General features: G+C 31.4%; 1 protein-coding gene across 1 annotated transcript; it reads left to right on the top strand.

Moving 5' to 3' along the window:
- Positions 1 to 6,823: 6,823 nt before the first annotated feature.
- On the top strand, positions 6,824 to 14,218 carry LOC133675636 (kinesin-like protein KIN-14K). Its single transcript, XM_062097067.1, has 20 exons — positions 6,824 to 7,144; positions 7,783 to 7,966; positions 8,053 to 8,210; positions 8,305 to 8,397; positions 8,683 to 8,896; positions 9,176 to 9,303; positions 9,419 to 9,502; positions 9,640 to 9,717; positions 9,815 to 9,907; positions 9,989 to 10,018; positions 10,444 to 10,785; positions 10,864 to 10,945; positions 11,028 to 11,123; positions 11,206 to 11,385; positions 11,530 to 11,636; positions 11,732 to 11,910; positions 12,071 to 12,235; positions 12,327 to 12,580; positions 12,728 to 12,891; positions 13,778 to 14,218. The coding sequence occupies exons 2-20, from the start codon at positions 7,852 to 7,854 to the stop codon at positions 14,216 to 14,218; spliced, it is 3,003 nt and encodes a 1,000-aa protein (XP_061953051.1). The 5' UTR covers positions 6,824 to 7,144; positions 7,783 to 7,851.
- The last annotated feature ends 1,842 nt before the right edge of the window (positions 14,219 to 16,060 follow it).

Raw genomic sequence — 16,060 nt, 5'->3', positions numbered from 1 at the left:
TGTATGTTTTGTCACAAATCATGTCAAATAGAGAGATTGTAAATGTCATTTTATTGGCTTAGATTAGTGAATTTTTTTTACGGTTGGTAAAAAGATAATTTGGTTAAGATAGAAGTTTATCAAGATTAGTTAGCATTATCTTCTCTGTAATTATCTGATTAGTTTATATTATTTAAAAGATAAGTTAGAAAAAGTTTTCTGAAGATAACTTTATTAGTGTTTTTGTAAAACACGTGAGCAATCTGTTACCGACATGACAAATTAAAAAACTTAAAGATTATCCTTATCCTTATCGCATAAGACATGTATATAAGGAAGGTTAAGTTTGAAGAAAGGTGTGCTTCAGAAGAGAGTTTTAAAATGTAAAAGCATCAATTACATTGAAGCAAATGTGCTAACAAACTAAGGAGTTTACACAGAGTTTCGCAGCATGTAGTCTTGACACACGAGGAGTGTGTAGGAAATTCTCGAGGATAATTGGTCCTTGAAGAGTTGGAGAGCCTACAGACTTTAAGGGGAGTTCATGTGTGAACTGTTAGCAATTGAAAATTCAAGTTAATATGATAATAGTTTGAAGATCGTCAAATGTATTGGCAATCTATTATGGTAGGAGACATAATATGATTCATTTTCACATTAAGTAAGGTAATATAAACACAAAGAGTTGTGTTCAAAGATTGCCTATGGAAAAATAACCAAATACCTTGTGCGTTTAAGTTTTCTACGTTCTTTATTTATTTAGTTATTGATCAGTATTTGTAAAGTATTATTAGGTCATATGTTAGCAAGTGGTAAATAAGAAAAAGAACTTTCACTTTTCCCTTTTTTTAGTGTTTTCAAAACATAGCCTTTGTTTTTTTTTAATAAATTCAATTTTATTGCTTTCAATGTACCTATTTGTAATTTTTTATGTTTCTCATAGTTTGCTCATTATTTAATATTTGGAATTGTGATATACACGCGAGGTGCTTTTCTGATATTAAATAAACCTTTTTTTCTTTTAAAAAATTCAAAATAAAAAATAACAAAAATTTTTTTTTAGAAATTTATTAAATATTTTTTAAATTGCATAAGACCAAGTCTATCAAATATAAATCATATTTGCATAAAATAAAAAATAAAATAAATGAAAAAATTGATGGCATGATTTATTATTTTTTAAATACCAAAATTCATGAAAAATATGTGTGTGTATCTTTGATTTTTTGTAACAAGTTTATTAAATCCATGAGAACTTAGCCTATATTTTAAAAACACTAAAAAAATCATTTTTTTTAATTTTAATATCAAGGATTGTAAACTTATTTGTAAGATATATTCTGAGTATTAATATAAAAAAACATAAAAATATGTTTGGACTCTAAAATGGCTAGGTTTGACCCATAAAGTCATGGTCCACGCTACTGGGGTACCGACTTTTAACTATTAGACAAGTTAACAATTAAAAGAAACACAATAGTGTCTTAGTAATAAGACAAATAAACAATGTAGCTTATCTTAGGTACTTCACAATCTCAACAAGGGTAATCTTCCATAACTATGTTTCCTTTTGTCCATCTAAACAGGTGTTGTACATGTACTATGCTGCAATCTTTTGTGTGTGTGTGTGTGTGTGTGTGTATAAAAGTGAATTTAGCTTTTGTTATGTTGGACAACTCACACTTTTTTATATAAAATGCATGTTAACGACTTTTAATAAATGTAAGAAAGTACCATTGTATGAAAGACATGAATGTTTCACATGGTATATATAAATCTTTTATTTTATATAAACTCTTATTGTTTGTGAATTTTAAGTCATATTAGTTAGCAAGAAAGAATTAATCTAAAGAGTGGATTGATAAAAGTTCTGGATGACTAGACTTTTGATGATGATATAGTCGCGAACTTAAGAAACATTGTCGATAACTTGAGAAGGCAAAGATACAGAAAAGACTCTATTGAAAATTTCAAAAAAAAAAAAACAATTCATCGAAATCTAGATTAATGAACCATTAATCAATGAATTACAAGCATAATCAACTAAAAATAAAATAGATTTCTCCTTAAGAAGTTGGGGGTGTTACACAAATGGTGTTTAAAGGTGTAAATACATAGGATCACTTGTTGGGTTTTCGAATATCATACATACAATAGAAACAATAAAACAAAATTATTTATGAGTCCCTAGGATCCTGTTAGACAAATTTGGAGTTGTTTAGGAATTTATTACTTGAAGATCTAATCTTCTTTGGCTTTGAATAATTATTTAAAGACTAAGTTGTCACAAATCACAAGTTGTTCAATTATTTGGCCTCTAACGGTAATCTACACGAATCACTAGTGATAAATCTTCTAAATCACTATTTAGAAGAGAGAGATTGTTATGTATGGAGTACTAGTTTTCTATTATGTGATTTACATAGATTTTTTGTTTAACAGACAACCATAAAAAAAATAAAATGCATGGATTACAATTTATAAAGAAATTTAAAAAACCCTATAAGTTGTTAAAATATCAATTTGCCTTCTAAATATTATCAATATATTAATTTAGAATAATTTTAGAAATTAACTCAATTAAATCCTTATTTGATTTTTCTAGGTCTAGAAATATAATCCTTGTATTAATTATATTCTAGTCCTTAATTTTTTAAATATATTTCATCAAGTCATATTTAATTAAATTATACCAGTTTTATTTCTAACCAATGATTTTTAATATATGTGATCTGTTAGGTTCATAATATGTTGGTCCAAATATAAATTATATTCTAATTAAATAAAATAAACAATTTAATTTATTATCAATTCAACAATTGATTAATTTATATTTAAAGATCAAGTGCATCGTCTAGCAATGTGTCATCATCCCCAAATATTAAAAAAGTCATTAGTTGTTTGACTTAACCTTTTAATGGCCAGTTTCTCATTTTAATTATTATCATTTCATCAATAATGTTTCGATTCAACATTAAAGCATAAAGTATGTATGCCATATTAAATCATGTGTGTTCTCTACATAATAGTCATTGATCATTTGAATAATATCAACTCTTTTCAAATCTCATTTCACATTGGTCAAGGATTTCTCAGTCAATATTATACAAAAATACATGAAATATTTTTTTTCTAATTCACTTAAGATGATGAATCCTCTCTTGATCATTTAAGTACCTTCATATCGTTAATGTTATACCTAATATTTATCATTATCTTAATTAAAATAACATATAACAAGATCAAAACATAACATTATCTATATAAAATCTCAGTCTCATGCTAGAATCTAACTTCCTCTTCTTTGCTCCCAGCTCTTCAGAACCCAAACTTTCATTCTTCAACTCTTGCTGCATCTAAGGTGCCAATACGCTAAAGAGAGGCATCATTTGCTTCTTGTTTTTGTAAGTTGAGCTTTCATGCATGGCGGGATCCATGTTTCAATAAGTACGTTTCCCTTGTGAATGAGGAGTCGCGCATGACGTCCCAGATGATTTTATGGACTAACAGTGAGTTTCGTATTCTTTCATGAGATTACCATTCATTGTTTAATTAGCATTGTGTGGGCTTTTATTTAAGCAGTGTCTTGAGAGATTGCCATAACTATATATTGACAAGATCATACTAAAATCAAACCACTTTATTCGAAGTTCAACACACATCAAAAACATTTTAAGTCGTTCCCTTGGAAGGAGAAGATGGCTATTTAGGCTTCTTTTTTTTTCGCTTCAAAAGTATTTTTAAAAAATTTGAAATTTTTTTAATTTTTTTCTTTATTTTAAATTAATATTTTTTTTGTTTTTAGATCATTTTAATGTCCTGATGTCAAAAATAATTTTAAAAAAATAAGATATATTTTTAAATGAAAAATATTTTGAAAAGCAACTGGAAACACACTTTAAAAAACACTTTTAATTCAGACAAAAACTCACTAAAACAATCTAAAAAAATCCCCACATATCTTATTTATCCTTGAGCTACATTTCAAGCCACCTATTTTTGTTTTATTTTTTTTACTTCCTGGGTTTTTTATACTTATTAGTGTTGCTAGGAACCAATTTCAATTGCCCAAAATTTTGGGGTGTTTTTGGTCCTTTTTAATAAACAAACAATTCTAGCAAATCTCTTAAAAAGCACTCCTCTATATAACATTACTACATTCAAATCATTCCATTTTTTTTCTATTCCAATTTTGTTTTATTATAAGGAGAAAATAAATTGATGGACCTTCTTTTATATTATCGAAAATTGGACTCGGACCAATATATAGAATCTATATTTTTTATCCTTAAAAATCTTATTTTCAAACCCTAGTTTTTAGTTGGAGGTAAAAATTAGGTGATGACATATGCCAATCTTTTATATTTGAATGAATGAAGTGTTAAATATTTTTGAAATTCTTTAATTAAGAGAATTTTCTTTATTTTTTCTCATTTGATTCTCATTGATTCTTTACTTTTCAAATTCAGTTCTTTCGTTCATGTTTCCTGCAAGAACATATATAGTATTATCAAAATTAGGCCTAAAAAATCTTACTGGAGCTTCGTTAAAATAGGTCATTCCATATTAATATAGAAAATAATAAATTACTAATGTATTTATATAGAAAATAATATATATATATATATATATATTCATTTAATATTTTAACTTAGATAATATTATAAAAAAAATATTAGCATACAAAACATGTTTTATTATACACTAATCATATATCATATAAATTGTATAATAAAAACAGAACACTATAGAAGAATAAATTCATTTTCAATGATCCTATGACTGCAAAATTTACTCAATTTGATCTAATTATGCTAAATTGCATTAAATTATCAAATGACTATCAATTGAAGTTTTTTTTTAAAAAATAAGAGATAGAAAAAATTAATTATTTCTTGAAAAAATAAAAATTTCAAAAATGTTTAAGAAATAAAAGATAAATTTGATCTAATTCTGCTAACTTGCATTAAATTATCAAATGACTATCAATTGAAATTTTAAAAAACATTTAAGAGATAAAAAAGTTAATTCATTTTTAAAAAAATAAAAATTTCAAAAATGTTTAAGAAATAAAAAATAAATAATTTTTAAAAAGTGAAATTTCAATTTTTTTAAGAAATATAAAAACTTCCCAGAATAATCAGTCTTTTAAAATTTTAATGAAATAAAAAATATTTTCTTTTTAAAAAAGTAAACTCTTGAAAATGTTTAGGAATAAGAACTTGTGATATTTTCAAAAAACAAAAAGTAAAATCTTAGACATTAAAATTTTTAAAAAAATGTTCAAGAAATAAAAGATTTATTAATGTTGAAAAGTTTAATCTTTTTTCAATAAAAGAAATAGAAAATTATTAGCAATTATCTTTTTTGAAAAACTTTTAAGAGAATAAAAATATGAAAAAATCTCAGCCATTAATTTTTTTTTAATCCTTAGATATTTTGAAAAGTTGGATTGTAAAGAAAACTTATCTATTTATTTCTCAAACATCCCTTACAATTGATAATAAACTTGCAATTTAGTGCAATTTAATCTGATTATGTCAAATTAAAATTTGCACCCATTAACAATTTTTTTTATATATGCTAATTTGTCGAATTGATACAAATACATGGAACAGTTTTTCTATTAAGATCATGTTTATTTTTGTGTTTTAAAAATATTTTTAAAAAAATTAATTTTTTTTATTTTTTTCTTTACTTTAAATTAATATTTTTTTATATTTTTAAATTATTTTGATACGCTAATTTTAAAAATAATTATTTAAAATATATATTATTTTAATATAATTATAAGTAAAATACACTTTAAAAAATAATTATAACTATACAATTAAATAGCCTTAAATCTTCTTAAATTTCCTATAAGCAAATGAATTTTTTTTAATAAATGAAGAGAATATCCAAAACAAAAAATAATGAAAAAATATACCAAATAAATTAACAAGATGGTAAAAGCCAACAATGCCCTTAGAACGAGTTACATGGGGACACTTATGATATAATTTCAAAACGTTGATTAAGAAAGAAACGTTCTTTTGTAATCTGTATTTGTATCATCTGTTCGTTTGGTTTTAGACACAAACTTACAAGAGAATGCCGATTTCACTCTCAAAATCGTTGTTTCTAAAACTATATAAAATTATTATTTTTTTTATGTTTTTTGATGTATTCATTTTAAAAATAATTTTTAAAAAATAAAAAAATATTATTTTAATATATTTCTAGAAAAAAAATATTTTAAATAGTAAGTATTACTACAATTTCAAACCAGCCTAAAAATAAGAAGCCAACAGTAATATATAAAATACAAACACAGTTAGAAAAGAGTACAACACCAACACATTAACATATCAATTAAGGATTTATGGTCTGATCGGTTCAATTGATTTTAAAGTTTTAAAAAATAAAATTGAACCGGACTAGAATTTTTTATCTATTTTTAAATCTTTTGTTATTTTTCTCAACTTGATTTTTTGATTTAATTATCAATTTATTGTGTTTTTTGAGTTTTTTTATTTTTAATTTTTTTCTTGCCCCCACTTTTAATAATGGTGAGGACTGGCTAGCAACATCGTCCTCAAGGGACGTAGCGTGGTGACAAAGGGCTTGACATCTACACAACAGGTCTCGAGTTCGAGTTAGGGCGTGTACCTCTTATAAGAGCCTAGTACAGCCGGAATTTTACTCACTTACCTGGACCCACAAAATATATTTTCTAGAAAGTAGGGTTTCTTGAATCCAAAAAAAAAAGAAGAAGTAGCAACATCGTTGTCACAAGATAATCTCCAAACAAACCAGAATTAACTGGGACACTTTAAGAGGCGTGGAACATAAAAGGCCACTTTCCACATTTCAATGATCACCACACAGAAAAGAAAAGGGCAAGGCCTAAAGGAGAGTTACACTCCTCTTCTTACGCCCTTTCTCTTTCATTTACACGGAATACCAAACAAAATCATAATAAAAATGAAAAAGAAAACAAACTTTGACTTTTCCTTTTAAAATGGAATTCTAATGTGAATCTAATACCTGTGTTGTGTTCTTGTTGTCTAGTTTAATAACAACACTTTCTCTCATGACATGACGACCGAGTTATATGCATGTCTTCTTTCTGTTTGATCTTAAAACGACGTGTGTATTGCTTAGTTCCACGTCTTTCTCTCAGGTGGCTCCCTTTTTCTTCTCTTTTTTTATAATTGAATTGAATCCATTTTGTTTTTTATTTTGATATTTAGTTATTTGATGATCGCATTGTCTTGAATGTACCAGCATTGTGTTGTTTGTTTTAGTTTTGGTAATTGTCATCTGGGTTCCTTTAAAATTATGATCTCTTAGCTCATCCATTATAAGTGTGTGCGTGTGTGTGTGTGTATAGTAACTCGGTTTATTTCCTTTCTGTTTCTTTTTTTTCTCCTTCTGCTCATTATTGGAAGAAATCCTGTTTTGCTATTTCCAATGGGGATGGTGATTCTAGCTCATATTGCATGAATTTGATATCTGCATTTTGTTGCAAATTCATCAGTTTCTGTGAAGTTTTCTGGTAACCAATCTTCTTGGTCTTAGACAATGGTTTTATTTATCTGATGCTTGCTCTCTTCTTTTTAACTTTCTCATTTTCACCTTAATGCTGAAATGAGTCGTGAATGTGGGAATAATTTCTGCAATCATACAGTATCTAGTGCCTAGTTATGTTTGTTCTTATAGTGAACTCATATGAAACACCCTGTTTGCTTTTCTTGGTTAAAGGGGGATTTTTTGCATAATTCATCAGTCTCGTGATGGTTGCTCTTAAAAACTTCTCAGGACTGCTCTGGAAAATTGTGAGGAATTATGCATATGCCATGCTTTCATAATTGACTTCAAAGGTAAGCAATGAATTCAGCTTCGGATCACCCCATGGCACAAAATGGGAGAGCCAATAGCTCAAAGGTATCTGTCAGTTCGGGTGTTTTTGAACCAACTGTAATTCGTAACAATGACATTGAAGGTAAGAAAAAACTTACTTTCCTTTTAACTGCAGTTGTTTTAGTCCTTTGAACTGAATTTCTTGTTCTCTTTTTGCCCTATCTCCAGCCAATAAGCGAGCCGTATTGGTGGAGTGGATGAATAGTATTGTTCCTAGTTTAAATTTGCCAGTAAAAGCTTCATCCGAGGAGTTGAGAGCCTGCTTGATCGATGGCACTGTTCTACTACAGCTTTTAAATAAGCTTAGACCTGGTTATGCATACAAGGTTGCTTATTTGCTTTGCTATTTATAGTCGAGTTACTTATGAGTTGATGATTCAGCATTTGCCTAGTTGATTTGATTGTGCATTTCTATTTCAGGCTGGTAGTTCTAGCTCTGAAAATGTTAAGAAGTTTCAGGCAAGTATGGATGAATTGGGGATTCTCAAGTTCGAACCGTCGGACCTGGAGAAGGTAATCCAATGTTTGTCTGCTCTATTGTTCCCCCCATAGATTAATGTTATGCATATGAACATTTGAATGCTAAGTAAGAAGCAAGTTTATAGGTATGCTTTTCATCTACCAAAAATTCATGATTTTGCCAGCTTCATACACTTCGTTTCAACTTTGAACAATGATAATGCTGTCAACTAGAGCTAGTCTTTACCACTTCTTGGTGGTCTGTGCACATGAAGGATTTTATTATTCTGCTGGCGTCTCTCTCTCTCTGTATCCATCTGCTGTGTTTCAAATCTGCAGGGATCTATGAAGAACGTTATGGATTGCCTTTCAACACTTCGAGCACAATTTGCATATATGGGAGTTGTTTCTCCCACTGGTGGGATTAAATATGGCAGCCCTCGTGGGGATGCATCTTCCAATGGCCTTTCTTCTTCAACATTTGGGGAAGAAAAGCGAAAGTTTTCTCCAGAGTCAAAAATTCAACAAGCCTTGCGTGGTCCTGTTATGACAGGTATGGCTTACTCTCTCCCGTGATCGAAGTATACGGTTTTCATATGCACACTTGATTGGCTTAAGAGGCTGGGCATGAAGAGTTTTCATATGTGCACTATAATACCGAACCTGAAGCAATTTTTAAGCTGATCTTATGCTATATGAAAATAGCATGCAACTTTCCTCTAATGCACGTATGACTAAAATGCAGATAAATTGTACTTTCAAGTCTATTAAAGTCTTACATGCTGTTTTTGAAATTTAAAAGCATCTTTAACGTTTTTCTCATATTCAACAGAGCCATCAGCTGCATCCATGCCCCATGTTGTACATAAGTTCCATGAGATGTTTCAACTGAAACAAGGCTGCTATTCAGATCTTTCTGCTGCAAAAATCTCTGAAATGATGAGATCAAATAGTTTGGATGTAACTTTTCATTTGTATTATTTAATGAACATTCATGTTTTCTTATGTTACAGTTTTCTCATTGACGTTTTCATTCTGAGCCCTTGTCAGTAACATTTCAACATCTTGTTTGCAGAATGCACCAACTCAGTCACTTTTGAGTGTTGTGAATGGAATATTGGATGAGAGCATTGAAAGAAAGAGTGACGAGATACCACATGTATGAAATAGGGGTAACATTAAGTACATTAAATATGTTTCTGTATCTATGTATTTCTGCAACTACTATGCGTGCATGCATGCATACATACACTTGAATAGTTTATAGGTATGGTTGACATTTATTTTGTTTCTCAGCGTGTGGCTTGTCTGTTGAGAAAGGTTGTACAAGAGATTGAACGCCGTATTTCAACTCAAGCAGAACACTTAAGAACAGTAAGAATCATTTTGCCTTTTTTAAAAAAAAAAAATGAATTGTCTCTCCATGATTGACTGTACCAATGGCAATATCTTTATGCTTCTCTCCCTTCAGCAAAATAATCTATTTAAGGTTCGTGAGGAGAAGTACCAGTCAAGAATCAGAGTACTTGAAGCCCTGGCTTCTGGGACGGGTGAAGAGAGGGGGGTATGGAAAACTTATTTAAGACTAGACTGGTACAAACCTTTCCAAAATACACCTGTTTTTCTTATATTAATATTTTTGCAGGTTGTTATGGACCAGCTTCAACAAATTAAGGTATGTTTCAGAGACAAGAAAAAACAATTCTTAAGTTATTTACACCATAACTTGCTCAGTGAACTGCTTGTATTTGTCACTCTTTCCGGAATTATTCTTTTGCTATCTTCTCACATACTACTGATAGTTGTTCCTTATGTTCTGCATACAATTTCTGGTGGATTCGTTTGTCCTGACAAATGTCAATCTCTTTTGCGTAGTTCTCTTTTAGCAGACTCCTTTGAGCTGTTAGCCAGACTACATAAATATATTCTATTTGTGGTTTGTTTCAGTTTTTCTTTTATTTCTTCTGGCTAGTTTAGTAAGTATTAGAATGGGTGCATTTTACTATCCAAAAAAGAAAGAAAAGAATCATTTTCTTGTGCTTGTTGTGTGGATGTTCTTCATAATATTCATATAATGGGATTTTTTTTCTCTCATTACAGATTGAGAAGTCCAAAATGGAAGAAGAGAAGAAAATTGGAGTGGACCATGTTGCTAAGTTGACCAAAGAGCAGGAGCAAAGAGATCTTGAACTTTCAGCCTTGAAACAAGAATTAGAATTAGTAAAACAGACACATGAACTGCATCGCTTGCAAATGGAAACAGAAGCTAAGGCTGCTAAAGGTGGCCTTGAGGGGAGATTAAAAGAGCTTGGAATCCACTTGGAAGATTCGAGGAACCAAGTGAGAGTGCTTGAGGCATATTCTCAGTCAAAATCTAAGACGTTCAACAAGAAAGAACACATCTTTAAGAGCTTTGTTGAGCTTCAATTTGGTGCACTGAAGGTATAATATAACTAGGTAGTCTTTTAGCCTTGCATCATTTTGTATCACGAATCTGACTAAATCTATGAAAACGTTTAGGAACTGAGGTTGTCCTCTAATTCCATCAAGCATGAAATTTTAGAAGTACAACAAAGCTACTTGGAGGAATTCAATGGCCTAGGTTTGTTGGTTATTAGTACAGTTTGTCAATTTATGCAATAGTGATGGCAAGTTTTATAATATATAATTCTGATCTTGCTCAGGAGTAAAGTTAAAAGCATTAATTGACGCAACTGGGGATTATCATATAGTCCTTGCTGAAAATAGGAGGATGTTTAATGAGCTTCAGGAACTAAAAGGTGCCGCTGCTAGCCTTTGCTGTACCAGGTTTATACGTTGGTTCAGTCTTTTAACGTGTAATTCTTCCATTTGGTTTTGCAGGAAACATCAGAGTTTATTGCCGGATAAGGCCATTTCTTCCTGGGTATGGTGAAAAACATACAACAGTAGAATATATAGGTGAACACGGAGAGTTAGCAGTTGTGAATCCCTCCAAACAAGGGAAAGATAGACGCCGCAATTTTAAGTTCAACAAGGTCTTCGGTCCAGATTCTACTCAAGGTTTTCATCTCCACATCTTTTTCAATGTGGATAGGGCTTACTTGAGCATGCTATATTGTTTTTGTGCTTTTCCTTTCTGCTGGCATGACCGTGGAAGAAAATTCTTGCCATCTCTAACCTGCTATCTGCTCTGGATATTGGCAGCTGAGGTATATTCAGACACTCAACCGTTGATACGTTCTGTCCTGGATGGATACAGCGTATGTATATTTGCTTATGGACAAACTGGTTCAGGAAAAACTTACACAATGGTATGGGTTATTGACGTGTGTATCATTGTGTTTAGTCTCATTTCATGCAATAAAGTTTTCTGGCAATTCTAACTCAACTTGACTTGCTGTTGCAGACAGGTCCTAATGGAGCATCTGAAGAGGATTGGGGGGTTAATTATCGGGCTCTAAATGACCTATTCAGTATTTCTCAGAATAGAAGAGACTCCCTTATATATGAGATTCAGGTTCAGATGGTTGAAATATATAACGAACAAGTGCGTGATTTACTATTGAGTGATGGTTCTCAGAAAAAATATCCTTTACAAATTTCAGATTTAATTTAGGATTCATATTATTGTTTTTTTAAAGAGAAATGCTGAATTTTCCACCTATTTCTTTCTATAATGTGTACTATTCGAATGAAGAGTACACTACAATACTCTCAAATATTTTGTTTCCCTTGATTTGCACACACTCGGGATTATTTCTACTGTCCAACCCAATGGTTTGGCTGTACCAGATGCTAGCATGCATCCTGTTACATCAACTTCAGACGTGTTAGAATTAATAGATGTTGGCCTCAAAAACAGAGCTGTTGGAGCCACTGCCATGAATGAAAGAAGTAGCCGCTCTCATAGGTACTTGCAATCAATCTTTGTTTTATCTTTACTTCCATATTACATTTGCCTCAAATTTAGTTGTGATTTTGATTTTTATCTGTGCACACAGTGTTGTCAGTATCCATGTTCGTGGAAAGGATTTGCATTCTGGTGCTGCTTTACATGGTAATCTTCATTTGGTGGATCTAGCAGGGAGCGAAAGGGTAGATCGCTCTGAGGCAACTGGAGATAGACTTAGGGAAGCACAACATATAAACAAATCGTTATCTGCCCTCGGGGATGTCATTTTCGCTCTTGCACAAAAGAATTCTCATGTACCATATAGAAACAGCAAGCTCACTCAACTACTTCAGAGCTCTTTAGGTACTGCTTTTTGGTGTTCCCTTCTTGTCTTAAACTTCCTCGAGTTATTCCCTAGTTCAATATGCTGGTGACCTTTTGTTGAAAGCTTGTGGTAAACTACTTTTAGACTTGATATGAATGTATATTTTCTCACCTTTCACATTACAGGAGGTCAAGCAAAGACACTTATGTTTGTACAGCTCAATCCTGATGTTAGCTCATATTCTGAAACTATTAGCACTCTGAAGTTTGCTGAGAGGGTCTCTGGAGTTGAGCTAGGTGCAGCTCGAAGCAGCAAAGAGGGCAGAGATGTTAGGGAATTAATGGACCAGGTTTGTTTCTGGTGTTATATACAATACCATCCTTCATCAGATCATATTTCTGGCTGGAACTCAATGGATTCAGTTATGTTCAATTAAATCTACAAATAGTTTACCAAGGTTAAAAACAGAATGGAAAGACACACAAGACAGTTAGTAAATTAATAAATACCAATAGCTGCTTGAGTTTTCTGGAAATTTACCTTGATTGCGTCGTCTGAAACTACATGGTTGGACTTGAAAACTGCTAGAGTACTTTGTTTTTTGTTGATTTATGATTTATATCTTAGTCTTAACAGTATCTCAACCTGAAAAATCATTGAAATGGCAATAAAACACAAAGAGTGAATGATAAAACTTTGTTATGTGCTGTAATGAATTTATTAAAAAAAATATTTGTGTTCAGCATGTGGTGTTCTTAAGTTCTAATAATTAGGTAATTCTGTTGTTTCAACATTCTCTTAGAACTGCCTAAACTCAGTCTGATATTGTAGAATTTTTATTCATAACAAGTAATGGAAATCTGGGAAGAGTTCCACACAGAACGAAAACAAGTAGAAGTGAAACTGATGCATGTTGGAGTTGGACTAAACTTAGAAAAGAAATAATTTGCTGATTAACTGATGAGAAACATGGTTTAAACAGATTTAATTATTTATCTGCTCACATGAACTCCAAAGGTGCCCTGAGAACTTTGAACTCCCGAGAACATTTAGGAGTAACATATATGAATGATTAGCTCTTTATGCTCATTAGTGACTTAATAGGTAAACAGAACATTTCATCTTCCATCCAAGTACCTGTAACCAATAGACAATAAAAAATTTAAGAAGCTGAATTTATATTACGGCACAGCACATGTGGTCAGTGCTTTCTGAATCTTCTATTCATCATGCAGGTGGCATCTCTCAAAGACACAATTGCAAAAAAAGATAATGAGATTGAGCAGTTGCAATTAATAAAAGATCATAAAAACGAGTATCCTGGTTCAGCGAGGTATGGTGATTCCTCTGCGAGCTATGATTCTTCAGTTGTTATTCCTCATAGAACCCGAAAACCATCAGACAGGAGAAGTGTAGGAAGTGAGACTGCTTCTTATCAGGAAAGCATTTCAGAGTGCAGTGACAAGCATTCTGAAGCTGGTTCCCAGCAATCAAAACTTTCTGATGGGGACACAGGTCATGATATGTCATTTGCAGATGCTGAGATATTAAGATTTGAAGATGGAGACTATGAGGATAGATTAAGTGACATTTCTGAGAGTGTTCTTTCAGTGGGAACAGAACCTGATGACACAACAGATCAAGGCACAAAACTATCACAGACATTGCGGAAGTGAGTGACGAATTTCTTGTGTTTTTTTCTGTTTCCTTGAGATTTTTTGACATGATCTTACATACATCTTATAAAAATCTATTTTTCTGTCAAAATGAAAGGGAGGCGCTTCTTTGACAGGACAACAATGCTTTGAAAGTGATAATTTGTGTCAATAGTAAAGCTTTGGACTTTCAGTTTTCAGTTATATACATATATTTGCAGACATGGGATTTTAAGAACTTGGTTTTATGCAGGAGTAAAGTGGCATCTACTATTCGACTCCTACAAAACCAAACGCAAAACGCATCAAAGACAGTGACTGTGTCAAGGGACAGCCCAAAAGGGTCCGCAAGTAAGTAAAATAAGATAGGAATGAGCAGATTGTCTTCCTCGGTGATTATACTTTAATTTCTCTCTTAAATTTCCCATAACTGGTTCTTTCAGGTATTAAGAAAACTGTCATTTCCAACCTAGTCAAGCCTCCAAAGCGGTGGCAGTAAATTAGAAGCCATTCATTGAGTTTATCAAGATTACTTTTCATTCATTGATTTCTTCATATAAGTTAATTTACGTCTTTATTCACTGACTTGCAGTGATATGTAGTGTTTATAATCATAGATATATCGAGGCTTCTATCCCCTCTATGAGTTCTATATACTTTCTCCCATTTCTGATTCTTACCTGGGACAGTTTTGTATTACTTCGAACTGAAGCAACAAAACCTTAGAAATGTAAATTCTCTCTGAAATGCAGACTGTAAAGTCCTTCGAACAATTTATTATACGTGCCTGTCATGTTCATGTTATTGGGACTGAATATTCATTCCTTGCACTGAAGGAAAATGGTGCAAGTAAAATATATAAGCTTTACTGCCTGCGGAATGAGGATCTTATTTAGAAGTTTGTCTAGCTGAAGGTGAGGTCAGGTGTCTGTCTCACTGCTGGTTATCTTTGCTCTAAATTGCCAGAAACTAAGCCGAGTGTTTTGAAAATTAGCTCAGAAGCTAAGGTAAATTACTATTTTTAAATAACATTTTGATAAAAAGATGAGAACATCTGGAAATCTCACCTTTAAATTCATGCATTGTCATACAAATACTGATGCAATGGTATGGTCCAGGGTAGGGGACCCTTCAGCCCATGAACTGCAATATATTACGTGCCTACATTCCAAAGGTTCCTTTCAAGTTTCGAGTTAAAAGAAATATTTTAAAAAAAATCTAGGATAATATAATTTCTATAAATTTCACATCCTTCCATTCCTTTAATTAAAATCTAAAATAATATATTAAAATCTCCAAATATAGAGAAATTAAAATAGACATTCTAAATGGGTACTCTTGTATCTATACCTCAATGACCCAAATTGTAAATAGAAAGTCCTAATCTCGGAATGAAGGGCTATAAACCATTTCCACGGTCACTCCTACCTTCCTGTAATACAAAGATGATATAAAGATATGGGCCCTTTCCACGTGGCATTCCAAGAGGGGTGCCTTACGATAAGGTTAACATCCAATCTCTACCTTCCATGTGTGGCCATCAGGACGTAATATCATCAAACTAAAGATCCAACGGCTAATATCCAAAAAAAAAAAAAACTTTCAAAACCAAATGAGAAGTGTCAAGAGTCAAGACCAAAGAGAAATGTTTCGCTAGTGTTATTATAAATGATGGGGGCTGATAACACATGGGATCTTTGCCAGGTTACTCAAAACATATATGCGTATTGAAAAAAATAAATTTAATTGTTTTTTGGAAGATTCAAGAATTTTGTTAGATAAATTTAGAGTTATTTAAAATTTATAAATGATTAATTGGAGATCAAATATTTTTTTTCACTTTAAATAATTATTTCAAAATTA

Source organism: Populus nigra, chromosome 16, assembly GCF_951802175.1.
Source record: "Populus nigra chromosome 16, ddPopNigr1.1, whole genome shotgun sequence".
NCBI lineage: Eukaryota > Viridiplantae > Streptophyta > Magnoliopsida > Malpighiales > Salicaceae > Populus > Populus nigra.
Note: the sequence above shows the minus strand (reverse complement) of the source record. Positions and strands in the feature narration are given on the sequence as shown.

Excerpts from the sequence above, each read along its gene's own strand:
- LOC133675636 (XM_062097067.1), top strand. The coding sequence starts at position 7,852 with ATGAATTCAGCTTCGGATCACCCCATGGCACAAAATGGGAGAGCCAAT. Across the intron at positions 9,908-9,988 it reads GGACGGGTGAAGAGAGGGGG|GTTGTTATGGACCAGCTTCA; the intron begins GTATGGAAAACT and ends ATATTTTTGCAG. Across the intron at positions 10,786-10,863 it reads TTCAATTTGGTGCACTGAAG|GAACTGAGGTTGTCCTCTAA; the intron begins GTATAATATAAC and ends GAAAACGTTTAG.